This window comes from Manacus candei, unplaced genomic scaffold, assembly GCF_025592945.1.
Source record: "Manacus candei isolate 608988 ecotype Guabito, Panama unplaced genomic scaffold, ASM2559294v1 h1tg000308l, whole genome shotgun sequence".
In the NCBI taxonomy this organism is placed as follows: Eukaryota; Metazoa; Chordata; class Aves; order Passeriformes; family Pipridae; genus Manacus; species Manacus candei.
In genome coordinates, this window is record NW_026138356.1 from 114,929 (window position 1) to 138,013 (window position 23,085).

The following is a 23,085-nucleotide window of genomic DNA, read 5'->3' on the forward strand; positions in this document are numbered from 1 at the left end:
CCATCCCCTTGGCCCCCCCATTCCCTGAGACCCCCCCCCCCTGTAATCCCAACTCCCACAGCACCCCTCACCCCACCACCCCCATTCCCATGTGCCCCCAATCCCCGGGACCCCCCAATCCCTGGAATCCCAGCCCCCCAGGAGCCCTCGGGAGCCCCCCATACCCATGTCCCCCCCCGTGTCCCCCCCCAGGCCAGGCCGGTCAGGAGTGGAGTGACCGCGGCAGCTCCTTCCTCCCTCTGACCCTCCTCCCACTTCCCCCCTTCCCTCCCTCCCCTCCTCCGACGGAGGGAGGGACAAGGACACTCAGGACCCAGTTTAGCCTTTATTTGACCCAAAACAGGGAGTGGGGGGGGTCACCCGTGGGTGGGGGGACCCCCAAAGCAGAGCAGCACACGGAGGTGGGGGGACGGGGACACCCCCTCATCGATCCACCTCCCCAAACACGATGTCCTGGGTGCCTGGGGAGGGGGGGGGAAAGGGTGGAGTCAGGGCACCCCAAAATGGGGGAGGAGCCCCTCCCAAACTGGGGAGAGACCCCCCCAAAATGGGAAAGACACCATAAAGGGAAAGGAGCCCCCCTTCAAGCTGGAAGCGGCCCCCTGGAAAAGGGAAGGAGCTCCCCAAAGCAACCCCCCCCCAAATGGGAAAGGATCCCCCTCAAAGTGTGGAAGCAACCCCCCCCAAAGGGTAAAGGAGCCCCCCCCCAACATGGAAGGGGCTCCCAAACTGGAAGGAGCCCCCCCAAAAGGGGAAGGAGCCCCCCCAAAAGGGGAAGGACATACCAATGATGGCCACCACGTCTGCCAGCATGTGGCCCTGGGACATCCGGTCCAGCCCGGCCTGGCACACAGAGACCCCCCAGTTAACCCACAGACCCCCACAGGGACCCCCCAATTAACCCACAGACCCCCCACAGGGCCCCCCAATTAACCCACAGCCCCCCACAGGGACCCCAATAAACTCTTTGTCCCCTGTCCCGCAGTGTCCCCTGTCCCCCCCAGATGTCCCCTGTCCCCCCCAGGTGTCCCCTGTCCCCCCCAGTGTCCCCTGTCCCCCCCCAGATGTCCCCTGTTCCCAGAGTCCCCTGTCCCCCCCAAGTATCCCCCCCAGGTGTCCGCTGTACCCCCCAGTGTCCCCTATTTCCTCCAGCTGTCCCCTTTCCCCTCCAGTGTCCCCCAGGTGTCCCCTGTCCCCCCCAGGTGTCCCCTGTCCCCCCCAGTGTCCCCTGTCCCCCCCAGGTGTCCCCTGTCCCTCACCAGGTGAGCAAATCCAGGGGCCTTGATCTTGCAGCGATAGGGGCGACTGCTGCCATCAGACACCAGGTACACCCCAAACTCCCCCTGGGGACACGGGGACAGCATTGGGGACACGGGGACAGGGATGGGGACACGGGGACAGGGATGGGGACACAGGGACAGGGAGGAGGATGTGAGGACAGGGATGGGGACACGGGGACAGGGATGGGGACAGAGGGACACAGGGACAGGGAGGAGGATGTGGGGACAGGGAGGAGGACATGGGGATATTGGGACAAGGATAGGGATATGAGGACAGAGTGACAGGCTTAGGGACATCTGGACACAGTTGGGGACATGGGGACAGGGTTGGGGACGTGGGGATGGGGTTGGGGACATGGGGATGGGATTGGGGACGGGGTGGGGACATGAGGAGAGGCTCAGAGACACACTTGGGAATATAAGGGCACAGGGACAGGGTTGGGGACACAGGGACAGGGTGACAGGCTTAGGGACACAGGGACACAGTTGGGGACATGGCAATAGGGTTTGGGACACAGGGACAGGGTTGGGGACACAGACGGGCATGGGGACACACTGGGAGCCCCCAGTCACGCCCAGTGCAAGGGGGGACACACGTGGCACGGGAGGACAGACCCCTGTCCCCGTCACAGGGCCAGAAGTGTCACCTTGGGGGCCTCAATGGCCGTGTAGGTGGCCCCGGGTGGCACCTGGTAGCCCTCGGTGTAGAGCTTGAAGTGGTGGATCAGGGACTCCATGGAGGTCTGGGGAGAGAAGGGGGGGCTCCTGCAGTGGGTGGCACCTGTCCCCAGTGTCACCTGTCCCCGGTGTCACCTGCCCCAGGTGTCCCCTGCCCCAGGTGTGGCAGTGCCACCTTTACCTTCATCTCCGCCCGTTTCGGGGGCGAGATTTTGGCGTCGTCCACCTTGATCTCGCCGGGCGGCATCTTGTTGAGGCACTGCAGGATGATCCGCAGGGACTGGCGCATCTCCTCCACCCGGCACAGGTACCTGGGCACCCCAACACCAGGGCACGGGGGTTAGCTGTCCCCCAGGGGCACCATCACCTGTCCCTCACCTGTCCCTGGCACCATCAGCTGTCCCTGGCATCATAACCTGTCCTTTGCACCATCACCTGTCCTTTGCACCATCACCTGTCCCTGGCACCATGACCTGTCCCTGGTACCATCACCTGTCCTTTGCACCATCACCTGTCCTTTGCACCATCATCTGTCCCTGGTATCATCACCTGACCCTAACCTGTTCCTGGTACCCTCACCTGTCCTTGGCACTATCAACTGTCCTTTGCACCATCATCTGTCCCTGGCACCATGACCTGTCCTTTTCATCATCACCTGTTCCTGGCACCATGACCTGTCCCTGGCATCATCACCTGCCCCTCACCTGTCCCTGGCACTATCACCTGTCCTTTGCACCATCATCTGTCCCTGGCACCATGACCTGTTCCTCACACCCCTCCCCTGTGCCTGTGCCCCTCCCTGTGCCCTCACCTGTCGTAGCAGTCCCCCCGGGAGCCGATGGGGACGTCGAACTCCACCTGGTCGTAGACGTCGTAGGGCTGCGTCTTCCGCAGGTCCCAGTGGATCCCGGAGCCCCGGAGCATCACCCCGCTGGGAACCCCCCAAAAACACACCTGAGGGCTGTGCCATGCCCCGCCCCGGGCCCGGGGGCACACCTGGGGCGGGGGGTGGGCTCACCTGAAGCCGTAGTTCAGGGCCTCCTCGGCCGTGATCACCCCGATGTCCACGGTGCGGTTCTTCCAGATGCGGTTGTTGGTGAGCATCTGGGGGGGGCAGGGGACACCTGGCACACCTGGCACCTGCCCAGGGCACCTGGCACGTGCCCCTGGCACCCCTCGCCCGTCCCTTGTACCTAAAACCCGTCCCTGTCATCAATACCTTGCACCTCTCACCTGTCCTTGGCACCATCACCTCCCCCTGGCATCGTTACCTGTCCCTGTCCCCCCTCACCTGTCCCACCTGGCACCATCTCCCCTTGGCATCATTACCTGTCCCTGGCACCACCACCTGTCCCTGGCACCATCACCTGTCCCACCCCCCCTCCCCAGAGCCCTGAACTCCCCCCTCACCTCCTCCACCTCGTCGATCCGGATGGAAAAGTTCTTCACGAACTCGTAGATGTCGTCCATGAGCCCCAGGGGCAGGTCCTGGCACGGGGGGACACGTGGCATTGGGGGGACAGGTGGGAGCTCAGGTGGGACTGGGGGGACAGGTGGGAAGTCAGGTGGCACCAGGGATGTGGGCAGGGGGGGGGGGCCAATGGAGGTCCCAGGTGTGGAGGACTTGGGGGAATGGGGGTCCCTGGAAATGGGGGTTCCAGGAAGAATGGGAGGTCCCAGGGGAATGGGGGTGACCCCAGGAGGGGGTCACCAGGGATGGGAATCCCAGGGAATGGGGGTCCCAGGGCATGGGGGGGATCCTGGGGCTGGGGAGTTCCAGGGGAATGGGGGGGGGGGGGTGTGACTCCAGGAGGGGGATCCCAGGGATGGGGGTCCCAGAGAGAGACATCCCAGGTATGGGGGACCCAGGGAAGTGGGGGATCCCAGGGGAATGGGGGGTCCCAGGGGAATGGGGGGTCCCAGGGATGGGGGTCCCAGAGGAAGCCCAGGGAGCTCCCCCTTACCTGGTGCACCCCCCCGGGGCGGATGTAGGCCGCGTGCATCCGTGCCCCCGACACCCGCTCGTAGAACTCGAACATCTGGGGGGGCACAGGAGGAGACCCCCCCGGTCTGCAGACCCCCTGGCACCCCAAAGGGCACTGGGGGTGACTGGGGGGCACTGGGAGTGCTGGGGAGGCATTGGGAGCAGTGGGGGGACACTGGGAGCGCTGGGAGGCACTGGGAGTGCTGGGGGGCACTGGGAGTGCTGGGGGAGTGCTGAGAGCACTGGGGGGCACTGGGAGCACTGGGGGAGTGCTGAGAGCACTGGGGGGCACTGGGAGCACTGGGGGAGTGCTAAGAGCACTGGGGGGCACTGGGAGCACTGGGGGAGTGCTGAGAGCACTGGGGGGCACTGGGAGCACTGGGGGAGTGCTGAGAGCACTGGGGGGCACTGGGAGTGCTGTGGGGGCACTGGGAGCACTGGTGGAGTACTGGGAGAGACTGCGGATCACCAGGAACGCAGGGGGTCACTGGGAACTCTGGGGAGCACTGGGAGGGCACCGGGGGCAGTGCTGCCCCCCAGGCCCACCTTCTCCCTCTCCTCAAACATCCAGAAGAAGGGGGTCATGGCCCCGATGTCCAGCGCGTGCGTCGTCACTGCCATGATGTGGTTGAGCAGCCGCGTGATCTCCGCGAACAGAACTGGGGGAGAGGGGGGGAAAAGGGGGGGGATTCATGGAATCATGGAATCCACCAGGTTGGAAAAGCCCCCTGAGACCATCCAGTCCAACCCTCGCTCCAACAGCCCGTGGCACTGATGCCACATCCAGTCTGGGCTTAAAAACCTCCAGGGACGGAGAATCCCCCCCCTCCCTGGGCAGCCCATTCCAAGGGCTGATCCCTCTCTCTGGAAAGAAATTCCTTTCTAATATCCAACCTAAACCTCCCCTGGCACAGCTGGAGACCCTCCTGTCCTGCTGCTGGTTCCTGGGAGCAGAGCCCGACCCCCCCTCCTGTCAGGAGCTGTGCAGAGTGGGGAGGTCTCCCCTGAGCCTCCTCCTCTCCAGGCTGAGCCCCCCCAGCTCCCTCAGCCTCTCCTCACGGGAATTGTGCTCCAGCCCCTTCCCCAGCCTGGCTGCTCTTCCCTGGCCCTGCTCCAGCCCCTCCATGTCCTTCCTGAGCTGAGGGCCCCGAGCTGGACACGGCCCTCGAGGTGAGGCCTCCCAGGGGCACAATCCCTGCCCTGCTCCTGATCCCGAGCCAGGCCAGGATCCATCTTGGCCACCTGGGCACACTCTGGCTCCTGTTCAGCTTCCTGTCCATCCCAAATCCCACCTCCCTCAGCCTCTCCTCACGGGAATTGTGCTCCAGCCCCTTCCCCAGCCTCACTGCTCTTCCCTGGCCCTGCTCCAGCCCCTTCGTGTCCTTCCTGAGCTGAGGGCCCAGAGCTGGACACGGCACTCGAGGTGAGGCCTTACAAGGGCAGAATCTCTGATCCCAATCCAGGCCATGATCCATCAGCCCTCTTGGCCACCTGGGCACACTCTGGCTCCTGTTCAGCTCCCTGCCCATCCCAAATCCCACCTCCCTCAGCCTCTCCTCACGGGAATTGTGCTCCAGACCCTTCCCCAGCCTCTGGCCCTGCTCCAGCCCCTTCCATGTCCTTCCTGAACCGAAGGCCCAGTTCCCCAAGTCCTGGGGGTCCACAAAACCCGGGAATGCCAAGGGGGACACCCTCCTGCCCACCTCGGATCCACTGGGCCCGCAGAGGGGGGCGGATGTTGAGCAGCTTCTCCACGGCCAGGGAATAGCACTGCTCGTTGCACATCATGGACACGTAGTCCAGGCGGTCGAAGTAAGGAAGGGCCTGTGGAAAAAACAGGGAATACTGGGAGCACTGGGAGGCAGGGCTGGCAGCAGCACCTGCCCAGCTTCTGTGGGAACTGGGAATGGGGTTAGAAGCTCTGGGAAAAAGGGACAACCCTGAGATGGGGTCAGGGCTGGAGGGACACGCGGATGCACCCCCTGGGAGATGGGATGAGAGCCGTGGAAGACAAATAATATCCCTCTTCCAGGATTTTCCAGCTCCTTGGAGGGGCTGCAGGCCCCAAATCTGGAACCTTCAGCGTGTCCCAGGGGAGCCTGGAATCAGGGGGCAGGGATGGGGGTCCTGGGGGGCTCAGGATGGGTCTCCCAGGGGTGGGGGATCCCAGGGTTGTGTCCCCAGGGAACTCAGGGGGTCCCAGGGCACTGGGGGCTGCTGGGATGGGGTCCTGAAGGATTGGGGGGTCCCAGGGGTGGGGGATCCCAGGGTTGTGCCTCTGAGGGGATTGGGGGTTCCCAGGGGGATTGGGGGGCTGCAGGGCTGTGTCTCAGAGGGCACTGGGGGTTCCCAGGGGGAATTGGGGGGCTGCAGGGCTGTGTCTCTGAGGGGATTGGGGGTTCCCAGGGGGTTGGGGGGCTGCAGGGCTGTGTCTCTGAGGGGATTGGGGGTTCCCAGGGGGTTGGGGGGCTGCAGGGCTGTGTCTCAGAGGGCACTGGGGGTTCCCAGGGGATTGGGGAACTGCATAGCTGTGTCTCCCAGGGGATTGGGGGGCTGCAGGGCTGTGTCTCAGAGGGCACTGGGGGTTCCCAGGGGATTGGGGGGCTGTGTCTCAGAGGGCACTGGGGGTTCCCAGGGGGATTGGGGGGCTGCAGGGCTGTGTCTCCCAGGGCACTGGGGGTTCCCAGGGGGATTGGGGGGGTCCCTGGGGCTCTGGGGTCCCACCTGCAGGTACGTTTTGTACTCGATGAGCTTCTCAGTGCCCCTGTGCAGCAGCCCCACGTGGGGGTCGCAGCGTTTCACCGTCTCCCCGCTCAGCTCCATCACCAGCCGCAGGACCCCGTGAGCCGCCGGGTGCTGGGGCCCGAAGTTGATGGTCAGGCTGGAGACCTTCTTGTGGGCCACGGGGTCTTTGTCTGGGGCAGGACACGGGGCGGGGAGTCAGGGGAGAGGGAGGAGACCAGGATAACCCTCCCTCACACCCCCTCAGATACAGCTCAGTGGCACAGAATGATCCCCCCCCCCCACCATCCAAACCCCTCAAATCCAGGGGCTCAGGGAGCACCCCCAAACCCCCCACAACTGCCCCAAGTGCCCCCCCCCAAATGCCAGGTTGGCACCCACTGGGTCACCACGGGGCCAGGAGTGCCCCAAAACTGTCCCTAGTGCCCCCCTGACAGCACCGAGTGCCCCCCCCCAAGGATTTTAGGACACCCTTAGTTCACCTGACACCCCCCCCAGGGCCTTGACCTCCCCCCCAATGTCCCCATGTCCCCCCTCAAAGGTCTGGGGACCCCTCCAGGGCCTCCCCAAGAGCCTTGACTCCCCCCCAAGGCGTCTGACACCCCCCTAAAGCCTTGACCTTCCTCCTCAGGCCCCCCCTCAAAGCCTCAGGACCCTTCCACGTCCCACCCACCCACCCAAGAACCTCAGAACCTCTCCAGGGGTCCCCCCAAAATGGCTCAGGGCACCCTTAGTGCACCGGATACCCCCTCAAGGCCTTGATCTCCCCCCCACTGCCTCCGTGTCCCCCCTCGAAGGTCTGGGGACCCCTCCAGGGCCTCCCCAAGAGCCTTGACTCGTCCCCAGGGCCTTGACCTTCCTCCTCAGGCCACCCCCTCACAAAGCCTCAGGACCCTTCCATGTCCCACCCACCCACCCGAGGACCTCAGAACCCCTCCAGGGGTCCCCCCAAAAGCCCTCAGGGCACCCTTAGTTCACCCGATACCCCCTCAAGGCCTCGACCTCCCTCCCCAACGCCCCCCCCTTCCAAAAGGCCTGGGGACCCCCTCAGGCTCCCCCCCTCCCTCCCCGCTCTCCCCTCACCGTTCCAGGGCGGCGGGACCCACTTCTCGGTCTCCTTGCTCGGGTACATGACGGCGCCGGCGAATTGCTGCGCCCACTCCACGTCGGGCTGCCATTGCCGCGACCTACGGGGGAGGGAGACACACGGGGGGCGTGAGGGGGGGACATGTCATGAGGGGGAGAGGGGACACCCAGGGACCACCACCGCCGATCCCCCTCAGCCCCTCGCAGCCCCCCGCTCTGCCCTCCCCGGTGTCCCCCGGGTCTCACCGGGCAGGGGCCGGACCCAGACGGGGCCCCACCGCCCTCAGCCCCGCGGGGCCGCGGAGCCGCCACAGCGCCCGCAGCGCCGCCATCGTGCCCTTGGCGCTGCGCATGCGCGGCGGGGAAGGGCAGAAGAGGCGGGAGACGCCATGTTGGGTGTGGGCAGGGGAAGCCATATTGGGAGGCGCCATGTTGGGTGTGGGCAGGGGAAGCCTGTGGGGGACGCCATGTTGGGTGTGGGCAGGAGAAGCCTATGGGAGACGCCATGTTGGGTGTGGGCAGGGGAAGCCATGTTGGGAGGCGCCATGTTGGGTGTGGGCAGGAGGAAGCCGCAGAATCTCCAAATATTCACATCTAAATATTGGATTTTTTTGGTGATATCTCCAAATATTCACATCCACTTATTGGATTTTTTTGGAATTATCTCCAAATATTCGCATCCAATTGTTAGATTTTTTTTTTTTAGGGGGGGGTGTTATCTCCAAATATTCACGTCCAATTACTGGATTTTTTGGAGGATATCTGCAAATACTAACATCCACTGATTGGATTTTTATATCCGAATGTTGGATTTTTTGGGGATATCTCCAAATATTCATATCCAATCATCGGATTTTTCTATCCAAATATTGGATTGTTATATCCAAATATTGGATTGTTATATCCAAGTACTGGATTTTTGGGGGGGTTATCTCCAAATATTCACGTCCAAGTATTGGATTTTTTGGGGATATCTCCAAATATTCACATCCAAATATTGGATTTTTGGGGGGGATACCTGCAAATACTGACATCCGCTGATTGGATTTTTATATCCAAATGTTGGATTTTGGGGGGGGATTATATCCAAATATTCACACCCAAACATCGGATATTTCCAGACAGCGAATGCAACCTTTTATTTTCCCAGGAATATCCGCAATTCCAGCAGCATCACACGGAGAGGTGTCAACTCCCCCAGCATCGCAGCAGCTCCGTGCTCATCCAGAGGGAGGATCCCACGATCCCTGAGATCCCCGTGATCCCTGAACCTGATCCCTGTGATCCCTGTGTCCAATCCCTGCTATCCCTGTTTGTAATCCCTGTGTCCAATCCCTGTTCCCAATCCCTGTGTCCAACCCCTGCTATCCCTGTTTTCAATCCCCATTATCCCTGTTTCCAATCCCTGTATCCAAACCCTGTTTCCAATCCCTGTTAACCCTGTTTCCAATTCCTGTTATCCCTGCTTCCAATCTCTGTGTCCAATTCCTGTTATCCCTGTATCCAATCCCATTATCCCCATGTCCAATCCCTGTTATCCCCGTTTCCAATCCCTATTTCCAATCCCTGTTATCCCTGTTTCCAACCCCTATTTCCAATCCCTATTATTCCTGTGTCCAATCCCTGCTATCCTTGTTTCCAGCCCCCATTATCCCTGTTTCCAATCCCTATTATTCCTGTGTCCAATCTCTGTTATCCCTGTTTCCAATCCCTATTATTCCTGTTTCCAATCCCTGTTATTCCTGTGTCCAATTCCTGTGTCCAATCCCTGCTATCCCTGTGTCCAGTCCGTTATCCCTGTGTCCAATTCCTGTTTCCAATCCCTATTATTCCCATGTCCAATCCCTGTTATCCCTGTGTCCAATCCCTATTATCCCCACGTCCAATCCCTGTTATCCCCGTGTCCAATCCCTGTTTCCAATCCCTGTTATCCCTCTTTCCAATCCCTATTATCCCCGTGTCCAATCCCTGTTTCCAATCCCTATTATCCCCATGTCCAATCCCTGTTATCCCCATGTCCAATCCCTGTGTCCAATCCCTGTTATCCCTCTTTCCAATCCCTGTTATCCCCGTGTCCAATCCCTGTTTCCAATCCCCGGAGCCGGAAAGCGCCTCGGGAAGCGGAAGAATTCCCTGGAAGGGGCGTTGGGATCCGGCTAAATGACGGGATAGGAGGCGTAGCTGGCGATGCCGCAGCGGTTGGCAGCGTTCCGGGCCATCCGGATGTATCCCGAGTCTCCAAACCAGACCCCCCAGCTCCGGGAAAACAGGGAAGAAACACACGGAAAAAACCTCAATTCCGGCTTTTCCCGGGCGGATTCACCGACAGCCGGATAGGGGAGGGGGGTTGGAGTAGATGGATCCGTGGGGTTCCCGCTCCCGGGAATCGTGGAAGGGGGTTACGGAATTGTGGGATGAGTCAATGGAATCGCGTAATGGGGTTATGGAGTCATGGAATGGGGTTATGGAATCATGGGATGGGGTTATGGAATCATGGAATGGGTTATGGAATCATGGGATGGGGTTATGGAATCATGGAATGGGTTATGGAATCGTGGGATGAGTCAATGGAATCATGGAATGGGTTATGGAATCATGGAATGAGTCAATGGAATCATGGAATGGGTTATGGAACTGTGGGATGAGTCAATGGAATCATGGAATGGGGTTATGGAATCGTGGAATGAATCAATGGAATCGTGGAATGAGCCAATGGAATCATGGAATGGGGTTATGGAATTGTGGGATGAGTCAATGGAATCATGGAATGGGTTTGGAATTGTCGAATGAGTCAATGGAATCATGGAATGGGTTATGGAATCGTGGGATGAGTCAATGGAATTGTGGAATGGGGTTATGGAATCATGGAATGGGGTTATGGAATCGTAGAATGGGTTATGGAATCGTGGGATGAGCCAATGGAATCATGGAATGAGTCAATGGAATCGTGGAATGAGCCAATGGAATCACGGATCTGGGCAATTCCAAGTATAAAATCACGGAATTCCGGCACGGCTTGGGTTGAGAGGGACATCATGGATCAACATTCCAACCCCCCTTCCGTGTTCCAAGAGGTCAAGGAGCACCTGAGGGACACGGGAGGGGGGGGAGGGAGGGGATTTTGGGGGGACTCTGATCCCTGTGGGTCCCTTCCAGCTGGGAACATTCCGGGATTTCTCCCCCCCCCCCCTTGGATATTCACCTGTTCTTCACCAGCCAGTATTCCTTGTTTTCCAGGGATCCGTATCCCACCACCAGCACGGCGTGGTTCACCTCCTGCGTGCACTGGGGGTCGTCGTACACCCCTGGGCGGGAAAACCGGGAATTCCAGGCCTCCCGCCGGGAATTCACCCCCCCCTCCAGCTTCCCAAATCCCACCCGACTCCCGGAGGTTTCTTCACGCCAGGGGAGCTCCTGGGGTGGAAAGGATGGGAGAAGGTTCCAATGGAAGAGACCTGAATCCCGGAATCCCATCCCGTTCCAACCTCCCTCCGGGAATTAACCCCCTAAATTTCCCAAATCCCCCCCCCCTCCAATTCCCAGTTTCCCGGAAGGTCTCCAGCGTGGAAAGTCAGAAGGAGGTGGGTTTGGTCCCACCATGGGACCACGAGCCAGGCTGGAAGAATCCCAAAGCCCCAAAGCCCAGGTTCCAACCCCTCTCTGCGAACCCACGCTCCCCCTTCCCTTTCCCTTCCCTTCCCTTCCCTTCCCTTCCCTTCCCTTCCCTTCCCTTCCCTTCCCTTCCCTTCCCTTCCCTTCCCTTCCCTTCCCTTCCCTTCCCTTCCCTTCCCTTCCCTTCCCTTCCCTTCCCTTCCCTTCCCTTCCCTTCCCTTCCCTTCCCTCCCCTCCCCTCCCCTCCCCTCCCCTCCCCTTCCCAAGCCGTTCCCGCTTCCCGGTTCCCCCTCACCAGAGTGGTACAGGAAGAAGGTGGGCCGGGTGGCGTCGATGGCCACGGCCACGGGCCCCACGGTGGCCACGGCGTCCCGGAGCGCAGCCTCGTCCCCCTCCGGCAGCTCCACGTAGCGGGAGCAGGAGGCGGCGCTGGCCGAGGCGTTGTAGCGGCACGTCCCGTTCTGCCCGGGAATGAGGGAGAGCCGGGAATGAGGACGAGCCAGAGGGACCCCCCGGGAACGGCCCCTCACCCCCTCGGGGCTCAGGGTTTGCCCCCCTTCTGTGTTTTCCCCCCCCTTCCCCCGTCCCCGTGGAATTTTTGGGATGGGTGTGTTTTCTAGACAGGGGGTTTGGGGGGAGATTCCTGGGAGGAGCTGGAGGGTTGTCTGGGAAGTTGTGCCCTTTTTTTTTCCCCCAAAAAAAAACAACGTTCCGGGGCCTTCCCTAGGGTTGGGTTTCCCTTCCCGATCCCAAGAAAAAACCCAGGGCGAGTCTCCACCATTATCCAACCCCTTCCTTGGAGCTCCATCCTCATCCAAACCCTTCTCTGGAGCTCCATCCTCATCCTCCCCTTCCTTGGAGCTCCATCCTCATCCTCCCCTTCCCTGGAGCTCCATCCTCATCCTCCCTATTCCCTGGAGTTCCATCCTCATCCTCCCTTTTCCATGGAGCTCCATCCTCATCCTCCCTTTTCCATGGAGCTCCATCCTCATCCCCTTTTTTCCTGGAGCTCCATCCTCATCCTCCCCATCCACAGCCTCTTCCCATTCCCTTTGGACACCGGGAACTCCGCCTGGGGAGTTAAATCCCACTTTTTTCCTTGGGCCGAGTCGTTGTTTTGACCCGCATTCCCCGGATCGTGTTTTCCGGAGGCTCCTGACCCACTTTTCCCTCCCCTCCGGCTCATTGCCCAAGAAATGGTGAAACAACCAGGCAGGAATTCCAGCTCCTGGCCCAGTCATTCCCTTCAAAACACTCCCAAGCTTCCTGGGAAGGGTTTGGATCCGGAGCCGAGGGCGGGAGAAGCCGCCAGGAATCCACCAGGAATCCCGGGCAGGGGGGGATTCGGCGGGAGAGGAGGACGAGGAGGAAGGAAAACAGGGACCAGACCCACGATGCCAGGGGGAAATTCCCGGGAAAGCCGCGCTTCCCGAGCTCCCACCTGGGCCGTGTAGGGGTAGGATTCCTCGGATTCGATGCCGTGGTTGTCGATGACGTACTGGAAGGCCTCGGTGATGTAGCCGCCGGCGCAGCCCTTGTTCCCGTACATCCCGGAGCAATCCACCAGGTTCTGCGGGCTCAGGGACACCAGAGCCCCGGTTCTCAGCTTCACCTGCGCTTCCAGCGCTCCCACGGCGCTGAAGGCCCAGCAGGATCCGCAGGCGCCCTGGGAAAGGCACGGAGAGGGCTCGGGAGGCGCTCCCAGGAACTCCGGGAGAAGGGCCAGGAGCTGGGAACTGGAGAAGGGTCAGGAGCTGGGAACTCCTGGAGAAGGCTCAGGATCCAGGATAATCTGGAGAAGGGTCAGGATCTGGGAACTGGAGAAGGGTCAGGATCTGGGGAGAAGTTCAGGATCTGGGAACTGGAGAAGGGTCAGGATCTGGGGAGAAGTTCAGGATCTGGGAGAAGTTCAGGATCTGGGAAGACCTGGAGAAGGTTCAGGATCTAGGAACTCCTGGAAAAAGCTCAGGATCTGGGAATTGAGAAGGTTCAGGATCTGGGAACTCCTGGAGAAAGTTCAGGATTTGGGAACTTCTGGAGAAGGGTCAGGATCTGGGAATGGAGAAGGTTCAGGATTTGGGAACCCCTGGAGAAGGCTCAGGATCTGGGAATGGAGAAGGCTCAGGATCCGAGATAATCTGGAGAAGGGTCAGGATCTGGGAACTGGAGAAGGCTCAGGATCTGGGAACTCCTGGAGAAGGTTCAGGATCTGGGAACGGAGAAGGCTCAGGATTTGGGAACCCCTGGAGAAGGGTCAGGATCTGGGAATGGAGAAGGCTCAGGATCCAGGATAATCTGGAGAAGGTTCAGGATCTGGGATAATCTGGGAGAAGGTTCAGGATCTGGGAACTCCTGGAGAAGGTTCAGGATCTGGGAATGGAGAAGGCTCAGGATCTGGGAGAAGGCTCAGGATCTGGGGGAAGGTTCAGGATCTGGGAATGAAGAAGGTTCAGGATTTGGGAACCCCTGGAGAAGTCTCAGGATCTGGGAACTCCCGGAGGCTCCCAGGGAGGGGCTCACCTGGTTCTTCACCTCGGTGACACATCCCTTCTCCCGCCAATCCATCTCCTCCGGGACGTTCCCGACCGGCCGGGCTCGGAATGCCGAGTTCCCACGCGGACGAGGAGCCACCCGGAGCCCCGTCAGCGAAGCCGCCACCTCCTCGCTGGTCTGGGAACGGGAGAAAATTCCGGCGGGTGATTCCCGCTCTCCACGAATCCCACCCGGGGCTGGGAATCCCGAGCTGAAAGAGGGGAATCCTCAAGTCCTTGGTTTTTATTGGGTGATTTCCGGGTGGAAAAGGGAAAACGGGGCTGGAATCCAGCCCCCCCCAAAATCCTTGGAAGTCAGGTTGGGTCGTCAGATCCCTCCTTTACTCTTTCAGTTTTCCATTGAAATTCCGAATGTTGGTCGGAAAAGGCAAGGGGGGGGGGGGGAAATCCCACCCCCCCTCAAAATCCTTGGAAGTTGGGTTGAGTTCCAAACTAAATCCCTCCTTAACTCTTCCATTTCAGGTCCGGATTTTCATTGGAAAAGGAAAGACAGAGCTCAGCTCCGGCCTCCAAAATCCCTGGAATTTGGGTGTTGCGTCACGAAACCCCGGGACAGGGAGGAGGGATGATCCATAAACATCCCTAAGGACCGGGATGGCCCCGTGTGCCCCAAACCCCACCTCAAGGACTTCTTCCCTCGTGGAATTCCGGCCGGAATGTCGGAGCAGCCTGTCCCTGGATCCCCACAGGGATGGATCCACCCCCCAGACCCGCCGATGTCCCGGATAAATCCCCCTCCGTGGTGGGAATTCCGGAGGCGCTTCCCGCACCCACCATGTCCCCCAGGTGGTTCATTCCCAGGGTGTAGGAGCGGATTCCCAGGGAATGCTCCAGGTTGTGGAGCGTCACCAGCCACAGGTTCTTCTCCCACGTCGCCCGACGGAGCGAATCCTCCTCCTGGAATTCCAGAGGGGCTCCGTGAGGCCCAGGACAGCCCCCCCCCCCCTCCCCAGCCCAGTTCAACCCAGTAAAGGCTGCTGGGAGTCCCAGTGGGATCATCCCTGGGGACTGGGAGCGCCTGGAAGAGCCGTTGGATCTTCTCCTGGGGGTGGTCACCCCCCCCCCCCCCCGGGGACACCATCAGGAAAAGCTGGGATGCTCCCAGGATACCCCGGAACACCCCCAGGACACCCCTGGGACACTCCCAGGAAACCCCAGGACACCTCTGGAAATCCTGGGACACCCCCAAGACACCCCCAGGATACACCTGGGATTCCTGGGACACCCTTGGAACCCCCCCCCGGACACTCTCAGGACCCCCCAGTTCATCCCAGGATCCCTTGGATACCCCTGGGACACTCCTGGACCACCCCCAACATTCCCAGGACACCCCTGGAACCCCCCGAGGTCCCCCCGAGGACATTCCCAGGACCTCTTGGATACCCCTGGGACACCCCTGGCTCCCTCAGAACATTCCTAGGACACCCCAGGACCCCCTGGAACCTCCCGAGGACATCCCCAGGACCCCTTGGACCCCCTCGGGATGCTTCCAGACGCCCCCCGGGGGCAATTCCCGGGCCATTATTCCCACCTGGTGCCGATATTCCTTCCCGTAGGTTTTTTTCCAGAGCTCCCAGTGCCGATCCAGGGCGGGGTCGGGGTGTCCCAGGGCCACCCCCAGCAGGGCCAGGAAGGCGACGGGAGCCAAGGGCTCCATCCCGGGATGCGGAGCGGGAACGGCGGGATCGGGAGGGCTGGGAGCCGGGAATGACCCTGGGTGACGGAGCCGGGAGCCGGGAATGACCCCTGGGTGACGGAGCCGGGATCCAGGAGCCGGGAATGACCCCTGGGTGACAGATCCAGGAGCCGGGAATGACCCCCGGGTGACGGAGCCGGTCTGGACAGGGAGGTGACAACATCCCGACCCGCCCGGACACGCATCCCGAAATTCCCTGAGTGCCCTGGAGGGGACAATCCCGGAGCCAACGCCGGGGCGGAGCCGCCCTGCCCTGGGGACTCTCCCGGGACAAACCTCGTCCCCTAAAAACCCCCGAATTCCCTGGTTTTCTCCGGGTACGCCAGAAAAAAAAAAAAATCCCACGATCCAGGCGGAGATTCGGGATAAGACGGATCCAAACCCGGCACAAAAAGTCGCTTTTCCCGGAGTTTTACTTCCTCAAAGTGCTCCGAGGGGGGGGGAAGGGGGGTGAAAACACCGAAAAAAACCCTTAAATTACCTCAAAAAGCTGCTCCGGGGGGCGGGGGGGCGGGGAGGGGGGGGGGAGGAGCCGAATTCCAGCCCCCGGAGAGGGGGATGAGGCGCCGGGATCGTCGGGATCGTCGGGAATCTCCGGCCGAGGCACCACGGGAGGGAGAAATCACGAGCCAGGAAATGCGGGAATGAGGAACCGAAAGCCCCGATTTCGGTTTCGCTGCGAGAGCCCCAAAAAACTCACGGGGGGGGGGGGATGGGGTAGGTGGGTGTCTCCCCCTCCCAGGAGCCCAGAAATCCGGGATGAGGCTCCCAAGGAAGTCGGGATGAACCCCCGGCCCCGATCCAACCTCCCCCGGAGTCAGAACCTGGGAAAATATCCCGGGTTTATTCCCTTTTCGGTGGGAAAACAGGGATGGGGAAGGGGGGGTTTGGGATCCACAGCGGGATGGGGCCGGGCTTGGAGCGGCGTGGGAAGTGGGGGATGTGGATATTCCCAGTTATTCCCATTAAACCGGGGTCAGGAAGGGCTTTTCCACCCAGAATTCCCGCTCCGGAGTCCCAGGCTTTTGTCCCACCTCGGGGTGGTCGTGGCATCACCTGAACTGGAATTCCTTGGGAATCGTGGAATGGTTCGGGAAGGGAAAGATTCCTCAGGAGTCGTGGAATGGTTGGGAAAAGAAATATTCCTCAGGAATCGTGGAAATGTTTGGGAAGGGAGAGATTCCCCGGGAATCGTGGTTTGGGGAAGATTCCTCGGGAACCATGGAACGGTTTGGGAAGGGAAAGATTCCCTGGGAATCATGGTTTGGGAAAGATTCCTCAGGAACCATGGAATGGTTTGGGAAGAGAGATTCTTCAGGAATCACAGAATGGTTTGGGAAGGGAAAGATTCCTCAGGAACCATGGAATGGTTTGGGAAGGGAAAGATTCTTCAGGAATCACAGAATGGTTTGGGAAGGGAAAGATTCCTCAGGGAATCATGGAATGCTTTGGGAAGGGAGTGACCTGATGGATCATCCCCAGGGCAGCTCCAACCTGGCTTTGGACACTTCCAGGGATGTCCAGCCACGAAATCCCTGGATAACCCACACCAGCCCTCCCAGGGAAGGAATTCCTTCCCCAGCCCCCCCAAATCCCGTCGTCCCTGCGGAGCCAAGAACCAGCACGGGCCCGTTTTTGGGTGTTTTATCCAAAATTTATTGGTGGGAGGCGGGAGGGGCTGCAGGGACCGGGCGGAATTCCCGTCTCCGTCGGCATCCCGGGACCCTCAGTGCTGCTTCCTCCGGAACGAGCAGCCTGGGGGGGGACAAAATCCGGTTGGGAATGGCAATTCCAGGAATCCCAGCCCCAAAAAGCTGCAGTTCCAACACCCCCCCCCCCTCAAAAGGATTCTGAGCCCCCCCTGGGGGTCCCACAAAGCCCCCCTCCCCCCAGGATTCCAAGGCCCCTTTGGGATTCCAAACCCCCTCTCCAGGATCCCAAGCCCCCCCACCACCACCTCCCCAAGGATTCTGAGCCCACCCTGGGGTCCCACAACCCCCCCACAAGGGGAGAATGGACTCCCTCCCAGATTCCACAAAGATTCCAAGCCTACCCAGGGATTCCAAGCCCCCCCCTTCCCCTCCAGTCCCCCCCAGTCCCCTCCCCACCTTGTACAGCACTGTGGGACAGCCCTGGATCCCCAGATCCCACTGGAATTCCCAGACCCCCCCCTCCAGTGTCCCTGAGCCCCCCCCCCAGGTTCCAGACCCCCCCAGGGGTGCCACCCACCCTTGGTGAGCCGGGCCTTGCCCCCCGTGGGCTGGAGTGTCCCCCATCCCCCTGGATCCCCCTGAGGCCCCCCATGTCCCTGAAGCCCCCCCCAGCCCCTTGGGGGGGGTCCCTGATTCCCCCCAGACCTCTCCCAGAGGGGTCACCCACCCTCGGTGAGCCGGGCTTTGCCCCCCGTGGGCTGTAGTGTCCCCCATGCCCCTGGATCCCCCAACCCCCAGATCCCCCTGGATCCCCCTGAGCCACCCCCCCCCGGGGTCCCTGAGCCCCCCCAGCCCCTTTAGGGGGTCCCTGAGCCCCCCCAGCCGTGCCACCCACCCTCGGTGAGCCGGGCTTTGCCCCCCGTGGGCTGGCAGAGCACCGTGGAACAGCCCACGCAGAGCACCACGGTCTGAGCGTGGCTGAACACGGTGGTGATCTTGTAACAACCTGGGGTGGGGGGGAAAAACCGGGAATTACTGGGAGTTAGGGAATACCGGGAGCACCGGGGGCAGCACCGGGAGGGACACGGGGAAAGGCACCGGGATAGCACGGGGAGGGACACGGGACAGCAGGAGGGACATGGAGGAGGACAGCGGGACACGGGGGGAGATGCGTGGGGGGACACGGAGGGACCCCCGAGAGGGACATGGAGGGTCCCCAGGAGGGACACGGAGGGACCCCGGGGCACAGCGGGGACACGGGGAGGGGTCCCAGGACACAGGGACAGGGAAGGACAGGTCGTAGGACAGGGAAGGACACGGAGGGATGGCCGGGGCACACAGAGGGACACGGGGGAACACGTGGAGAGGGACGGGCCGGGACAGCGGGGGAGGCTCCTGGGACACGGGGGAGAAAGGGGAAAAGACACCAGGCCACCGGGAGAGATACGGAGGGACAGCGAGGAGAACACCAGGGCACGCGAGGGGAGAGGGACACGAGGAAGGACCCCGCAGGGTCCGCGGTGCCCACCGGGGCACTTGACGTCCATGAAGTAGGAGTTGGGGCTCTGCACCAGCCGCTTCTTCTTGTGCTTGCGCTTCTCCTCCTCGGGGGACGGGTGCAGCAGATCCTTGGCGAGCTGCGGGGACACGGCGGGGGCAGGACCTCGCTCAGTCCGGCGCGTCCACCCCCCCGGCCCCTCAGGCCGCCATCTTGGCGCCCCCCCCTTCACCCCTCGGCCCGCTCGCCCCGCGCCCCCCCGGCCCCGCCGCCTCCCCCGGACCCCTCCCCAGAGCCTCCCGCCCCCGGGGGGCGCGGCGGGCGCGGCCTCGCGGCGGCGGCGAACACGAGAGAACGCGGCGGGCGCGGGCCGCACTCACAGGCATGGCGGCGTCGGCGTGAGAGGCCGGAAAGGGACGGGCCCAGCCCCGCGTCGCCATTTCCGCTGCGGGGCGGTCTCAGGGGCGGAAGCGGCGCCATCTTGGGATGGGGTTGTGTAGTTTTTATCACCACATTGGGGAGGTCGTTTATAACGCCACCCTTTGGGCCGGTCGTTAATGTTTCCGTCACCTCTGCAAGGTCCTTTCCTTTGCCGCCATTAGCGGTGGTCGTTTAAATTGCCAGAATCCGGGAAGTCGCGGCGTTCTGGGGATGGTCGCTTGGGGTTTGCGCCATTTAGAGAAGGTCGTTGCGTTGCCGCCATCTTGGGAAGGCTGAGACGAAGGCGCCATGTTGGGTGGGTCGTTTGTGTCGCCGCCATCTTGGGAAGGTCGCATCGGCTTCGTGACGTCATGCGCTCCAGCTGTGACATCACTGCCCCGTGACGTCACGGGGAGGGCCGGGCCCAGCCAAGCCCCGCCCGGGGGGGCCGGGCCGGTCCCGGTGGCGGCGGGCGGCGGCGGGGGCCATGGCCAAGGCCTACGACCACCTCTTCAAGCTGCTGCTGATCGGGGACAGCGGCGTGGGCAAGACCTGCCTCGTCATCCGCTTCGCCGAGAACGACTTCAGCAGCACCTACATCTCCACCATCGGTCAGTGCCGACCCCCGGGACCCCCCGGGCGGGACCTCCCAACTGGGACCCCACCGGGATTTACCGGGACCCCCCACCCCGGGACACCCCCGGGACCCTCCAGTGGGACCCCCCCCCTCTGGGATCCACCGGGACCCCCCCACCCCGAGACCCCTTGGGACCCCCCGACTGGGATCCCCGACTTGGACCCACCGCTCCGGGACCCCCCCCGGGACCCCCCAGCTGGGATCTCCCTTCCGGGATCCACAGGGACTCTTCACCCCGGGACCCCTCGACTTGGACCCACAACTCTGGGACCCCCCCGGGGACCCCCCCATTGGGACCCCCCGGGATTCCCCAGGACCCCCCACCCCGGGACCCCCTGAGATTTGCTGAGACCCCACCCTGGGAGCCCCTGGAATCCCCCGGGACCCCCCAGACTAAGACCCGCTGGAATCTCCCAGGACCCCCCAGTGGGACCCCCCGGGATTCCCCAGGACCCCCCACCCCGGGACCCCCTGAGATTTGCCGAGACCCCACCCCGGGATCCCCTGGAATCCCCCGGGACCCCCTCAGACTGGGACCCCCTTGAATCTCCTGGGACCCCCCCACCCCCGGGACCCCCTGGGACCCCCAGGCTTTGCTGAGACTCCACCCCGAGACCCCCTGGAATCCCTCCAGACCCCCCCACCTTGGGACCCCCACAGGACACCCTGATGGGATCCCCTCAACGAGGACCCCCCCACTGGGATTGACTGGGACCCTCCACCCCAGGTCCCCCCAACGGGACCCCCCCAGTGAGACCCCCCCCACTGGGACCGACCAGAATCCCCTGGGACCCTCCACCCTGGGCCCCCCCCCCCGGGATTTACCGGGACCCCCCTCCCAGAACTGCCCCCTCCCGGACTTCACCCCCCCCTTTCCCGGGTGCCAGATGGTTACTGGGAGCACTGGGAGCACTGGGAGGGATCCGGTTCCGCCCCCCCCCCCCACTCTCCCGTTCCCCCCCCCTTTTCTTTTTCCCCAGGGATCGACTTCAAGATCCGGGACCGTGGACATCGATGGAAGAAGATCAAACTGCAGATCTGGTGAGTCGGGGGCAGGAGGGTCTGGGTGAGGGGATGGGGGGGTTGAAGGGGTGTTGGGGACCCCCTAAATTCCCCCAAATCCCCCCAAATCCCTCCTTTTTCCGTAGGGACACGGCGGGGGCAGGAACGCTTCAAAACCATCACCACAGCCTATTACCGTGGAGCTGTGGTACGGGGGACTCGGGGGAGCTCGGGGGGGGATCTTGGGGGCTCAGACCCCCCCCCTAAAACCCGCGGGACCCCCCCCCCGACCCCCCTTTCCCGCAGGGAATCATCCTGGTCTACGACATCACGGACGAGAAATCCTTCGAGAACATCCAGAACTGGATGAAGAGCATCAAGGAGGTGGGTTTTTGGGGAGGGTTTGGGGGGGGGTTGGGGGGTCGGGGAGGGGTATCCGGGGGGGTCCTGCCGTGTGTGTGTCCCCTCCTCCCCCAGAACGCCTCGGCGGGGGTCGAGCGGCTCCTCCTCGGCAACAAGTGCGACATGGAGGGGAGGAGGAAAGTGCGGCAGGAGGCGGCCGAGAAGGTGGGGAGGGGGCTGGGGAAGGGGCTTTGGGGGGCCCATGGGGCTGGAGGGGGTCTGGGGAGGGGTCCGTGGAGCTGGAGGGGTCTCTGGGGGGGGTGTCCGTGGAGCTGGAGGGTTCTGGGGGGGTGTCCGTGGGGCTGGGGGGGTCTGGGGATGTCTGTGGGGCTGGAGGGGTCTGTGGGGCTGGGGGGGTCCGTGGGCCGTCTGTGGGGGGTCCTGTAGGGCTTGGGCTGGGGGGAATCCTGGGGAGGGTCTATAGGTTTTGGGGGGGGCTCCATAGGGAGGGTTCTCAGGAGCTGGGGGGGGCCCTCTGGGGGCTGGAGGGGTCTGGGGGGTGTCTGTGGGGCTGGAGGGGTTTTTGGGGGAGTCCGTGGGGCTGGGGGGGGTCTGTGGGGCCTGGGACTGGGGGGGCTCTGTGGGGCTGGGGGGGGGTCCTATGGGGTTGGGGGTGCTGGGGGGTCCTATGGGGGCTGGAGGGGAAACTGGAGGGGGCTGGGCAATGGTACTGGGGGGCATTGAGGGGGCTTCACGGGACTGAAGGAAGCCGAGGGAGCTCCATGGGGTTGGAGGGGTCACAGGGAGGGTTTTGGGGGGGCTCTGTGGGTCCGGGGGGGTCACAGGGGGGTCCCGGTCCCTCAGTTGGCCAAGGAACACGGGATTCGCTTCTTCGAGACCAGCGCCAAGTCCAGCAAGAACGTGGAGGAGGTGAGGGGGGGTCCGGGGGGAGAGGGGGATCCCAGGGGGCAAGGGGGGGGTCCAGGAGGTGAGAGAGGAGTCTTGGAGGTGAGGGAGGGTCCCGGGAGGGGGGCAGCTGCACCCCCAAAGGCGCTGCCCCTCCTCCATTGGCCAACCCCTGTCCCCCCCCAGGCATTCCGGACGCTGGCCCGGGATATCCTGCACAAATCCTTCCGGAAAGGCGTGAGTGGGGCCGGGATTGAGGGGGGGGGTAGGGGGCAGGAAAGGGACACCCCCTGTGTGTCCCCCCCCATCCTGACCCCCTCCTCCCTTCGCAGCCCCCCCGGCAGCAGCAGCAGCAGCACCAAGGCCCTGCTGGAGCCCGGACCCCCCAAAAAGGCCGGCGGGAGATGCTCCCTGGGGTAGGGGCTCGGGACCCCCCCTGGGGACCCCGCCGGGGACCCCCCCGGGGCAGCGCGGGCGCCTCTCTGGGGAGGTCTGGGGGGGTTTTTTTTGGGGGGGTTTGGGGCTCCCCCCACACACCTCCTCGTGCCATAAAGCCCCGCTGTGCCTTGTCCCGGCTCCGGAGTGTCTTTGGGGTCGGGAATTGGACGGGGATCGGGAACTGGGGGAGGAGTCGGGAATGGGAAGGGGCCACGCCCGCAATGGAAACCACGCCCCTGCACACCAAATTTGGCGGGAGACCACGCCCATCGCCCGAAAACCACGCCCCTGCTAAATTATCTGATTAAACCACGCCCCCTCCATAAACCACGCCCTTTATAGTAAATCCATCAACGCCACGCCCACTCCGTTCAAAGGGACGCGTCCAGGCGAAGACCACGCCCACCAACACGAAACTTGGCGAGAGACCACGCCCTCTCAATGAGAGCCACGCCCCCTCGCGCGCGCATCGAAACCACGCCCCTTATTCATATGCAGAGGAGGCCACGCCCCACACGCGCATCACATCTCGGAATCCCCGCCCCCTCGGGTTGAACGCC

General features: G+C 62.6%; 4 protein-coding genes across 7 annotated transcripts; 1 reads left to right on the forward strand and 3 right to left on the reverse strand.

Moving 5' to 3' along the window:
- Positions 1–312: 312 nt before the first annotated feature.
- On the reverse strand, positions 313–8,142 carry NDUFS2 (NADH:ubiquinone oxidoreductase core subunit S2). Its single transcript, XM_051775502.1, has 14 exons — positions 8,017–8,142; positions 7,768–7,871; positions 6,667–6,857; positions 5,646–5,766; positions 4,489–4,601; positions 3,923–3,997; positions 3,369–3,446; positions 2,977–3,062; positions 2,770–2,889; positions 2,140–2,269; positions 1,928–2,023; positions 1,260–1,343; positions 786–843; positions 313–461 (listed from the first exon to the last, which is right to left on the reverse strand). The coding sequence occupies exons 1-14, from the start codon at positions 8,121–8,123 to the stop codon at positions 424–426; spliced, it is 1,401 nt and encodes a 466-aa protein (XP_051631462.1). The 5' UTR covers positions 8,124–8,142; the 3' UTR covers positions 313–423.
- Positions 8,143–8,884: 742 nt separating this feature from the next.
- CTSS (cathepsin S) lies at positions 8,885–16,258 on the reverse strand. 4 transcript variants are annotated; one of them, XR_007901817.1, is made up of 9 exons: positions 16,112–16,258; positions 15,466–15,720; positions 14,709–14,831; positions 13,903–14,052; positions 12,824–13,048; positions 11,678–11,843; positions 10,973–11,075; positions 9,357–10,026; positions 8,885–9,243 (listed from the first exon to the last, which is right to left on the reverse strand). XR_007901817.1 is itself a non-coding variant. In XM_051775508.1 (9 exons), the coding sequence occupies exons 3-9, from the start codon at positions 15,589–15,591 to the stop codon at positions 9,927–9,929; spliced, it is 993 nt and encodes a 330-aa protein (XP_051631468.1). In that variant the 5' UTR covers positions 15,592–15,630; positions 15,663–15,720; positions 16,112–16,258; the 3' UTR covers positions 8,885–9,926. The 4 variants fall into 4 exon arrangements, 3 of the variants coding, with proteins under 3 accessions (XP_051631468.1, XP_051631466.1, XP_051631469.1); XM_051775508.1 differs by having other exon boundaries at positions 8,885–10,026; positions 15,466–15,630; positions 15,663–15,720; XM_051775506.1 differs by having other exon boundaries at positions 8,885–10,026; positions 15,466–15,680.
- Positions 16,259–17,262: 1,004 nt separating this feature from the next.
- Positions 17,263–19,327, reverse strand: LOC127465024 (40S ribosomal protein S27). Its single transcript, XM_051775505.1, has 4 exons — positions 19,161–19,327; positions 18,811–18,919; positions 18,178–18,288; positions 17,263–17,385 (listed from the first exon to the last, which is right to left on the reverse strand). Exons 1-4 carry the CDS (start codon positions 19,218–19,220, stop codon positions 17,357–17,359), a joined length of 309 nt encoding a protein of 102 aa, XP_051631465.1. The 5' UTR covers positions 19,221–19,327; the 3' UTR covers positions 17,263–17,356.
- A 193-nt stretch (positions 19,328–19,520) lies between these two features.
- Positions 19,521–22,656, forward strand: LOC127465023 (ras-related protein Rab-13-like). Its single transcript, XM_051775504.1, is given in 9 exon segments — positions 19,521–19,811; positions 20,818–20,878; positions 20,986–20,995; positions 20,997–21,047; positions 21,146–21,223; positions 21,317–21,406; positions 22,046–22,111; positions 22,274–22,322; positions 22,419–22,656. Coding segments are annotated over 9 exon segments (618 nt in total). The 5' UTR covers positions 19,521–19,687; the 3' UTR covers positions 22,508–22,656.
- Positions 22,657–23,085: the final 429 nt, after the last annotated feature.

Bases quoted from the DNA above. Each gene is read 5' to 3' on its own strand.
- CTSS (XM_051775506.1), bottom strand. From the start codon at position 15,591: ATGGAGCCCTTGGCTCCCGTCGCCTTCCTGGCCCTGCTGGGGGTGGCC. The intron at 14,832-15,465 runs GTGGGAATAATG...CTGGAATTCCAG, and splicing joins GGAAGGAATATCGGCACCAG to GAGGAGGATTCGCTCCGTCG. The intron at 11,076-11,677 runs GTGAGGGGGAAC...TTTCCCGCCCAG, and splicing joins CTTCTTCCTGTACCACTCTG to GGGTGTACGACGACCCCCAG.
- NDUFS2 (XM_051775502.1), bottom strand. From the start codon at position 8,123: ATGCGCAGCGCCAAGGGCACGATGGCGGCGCTGCGGGCGCTGTGGCGG. The intron at 6,858-7,767 runs GTGAGGGGAGAG...GTCCTGCCCCAG, and splicing joins GGTCCCGCCGCCCTGGAACG to ACAAAGACCCCGTGGCCCAC. The intron at 2,024-2,139 runs GTAAAGGTGGCA...TTCTCTCCCCAG, and splicing joins CGAAACGGGCGGAGATGAAG to ACCTCCATGGAGTCCCTGAT.
- LOC127465024 (XM_051775505.1), bottom strand. From the start codon at position 19,220: ATGGCGACGCGGGGCTGGGCCCGTCCCTTTCCGGCCTCTCACGCCGAC. The intron at 18,920-19,160 runs GTGAGTGCGGCC...GTGTCCCCGCAG, and splicing joins ACGCCGACGCCGCCATGCCT to CTCGCCAAGGATCTGCTGCA. The intron at 18,289-18,810 runs GTGGGCACCGCG...CCCCCACCCCAG, and splicing joins CATGGACGTCAAGTGCCCCG to GTTGTTACAAGATCACCACC.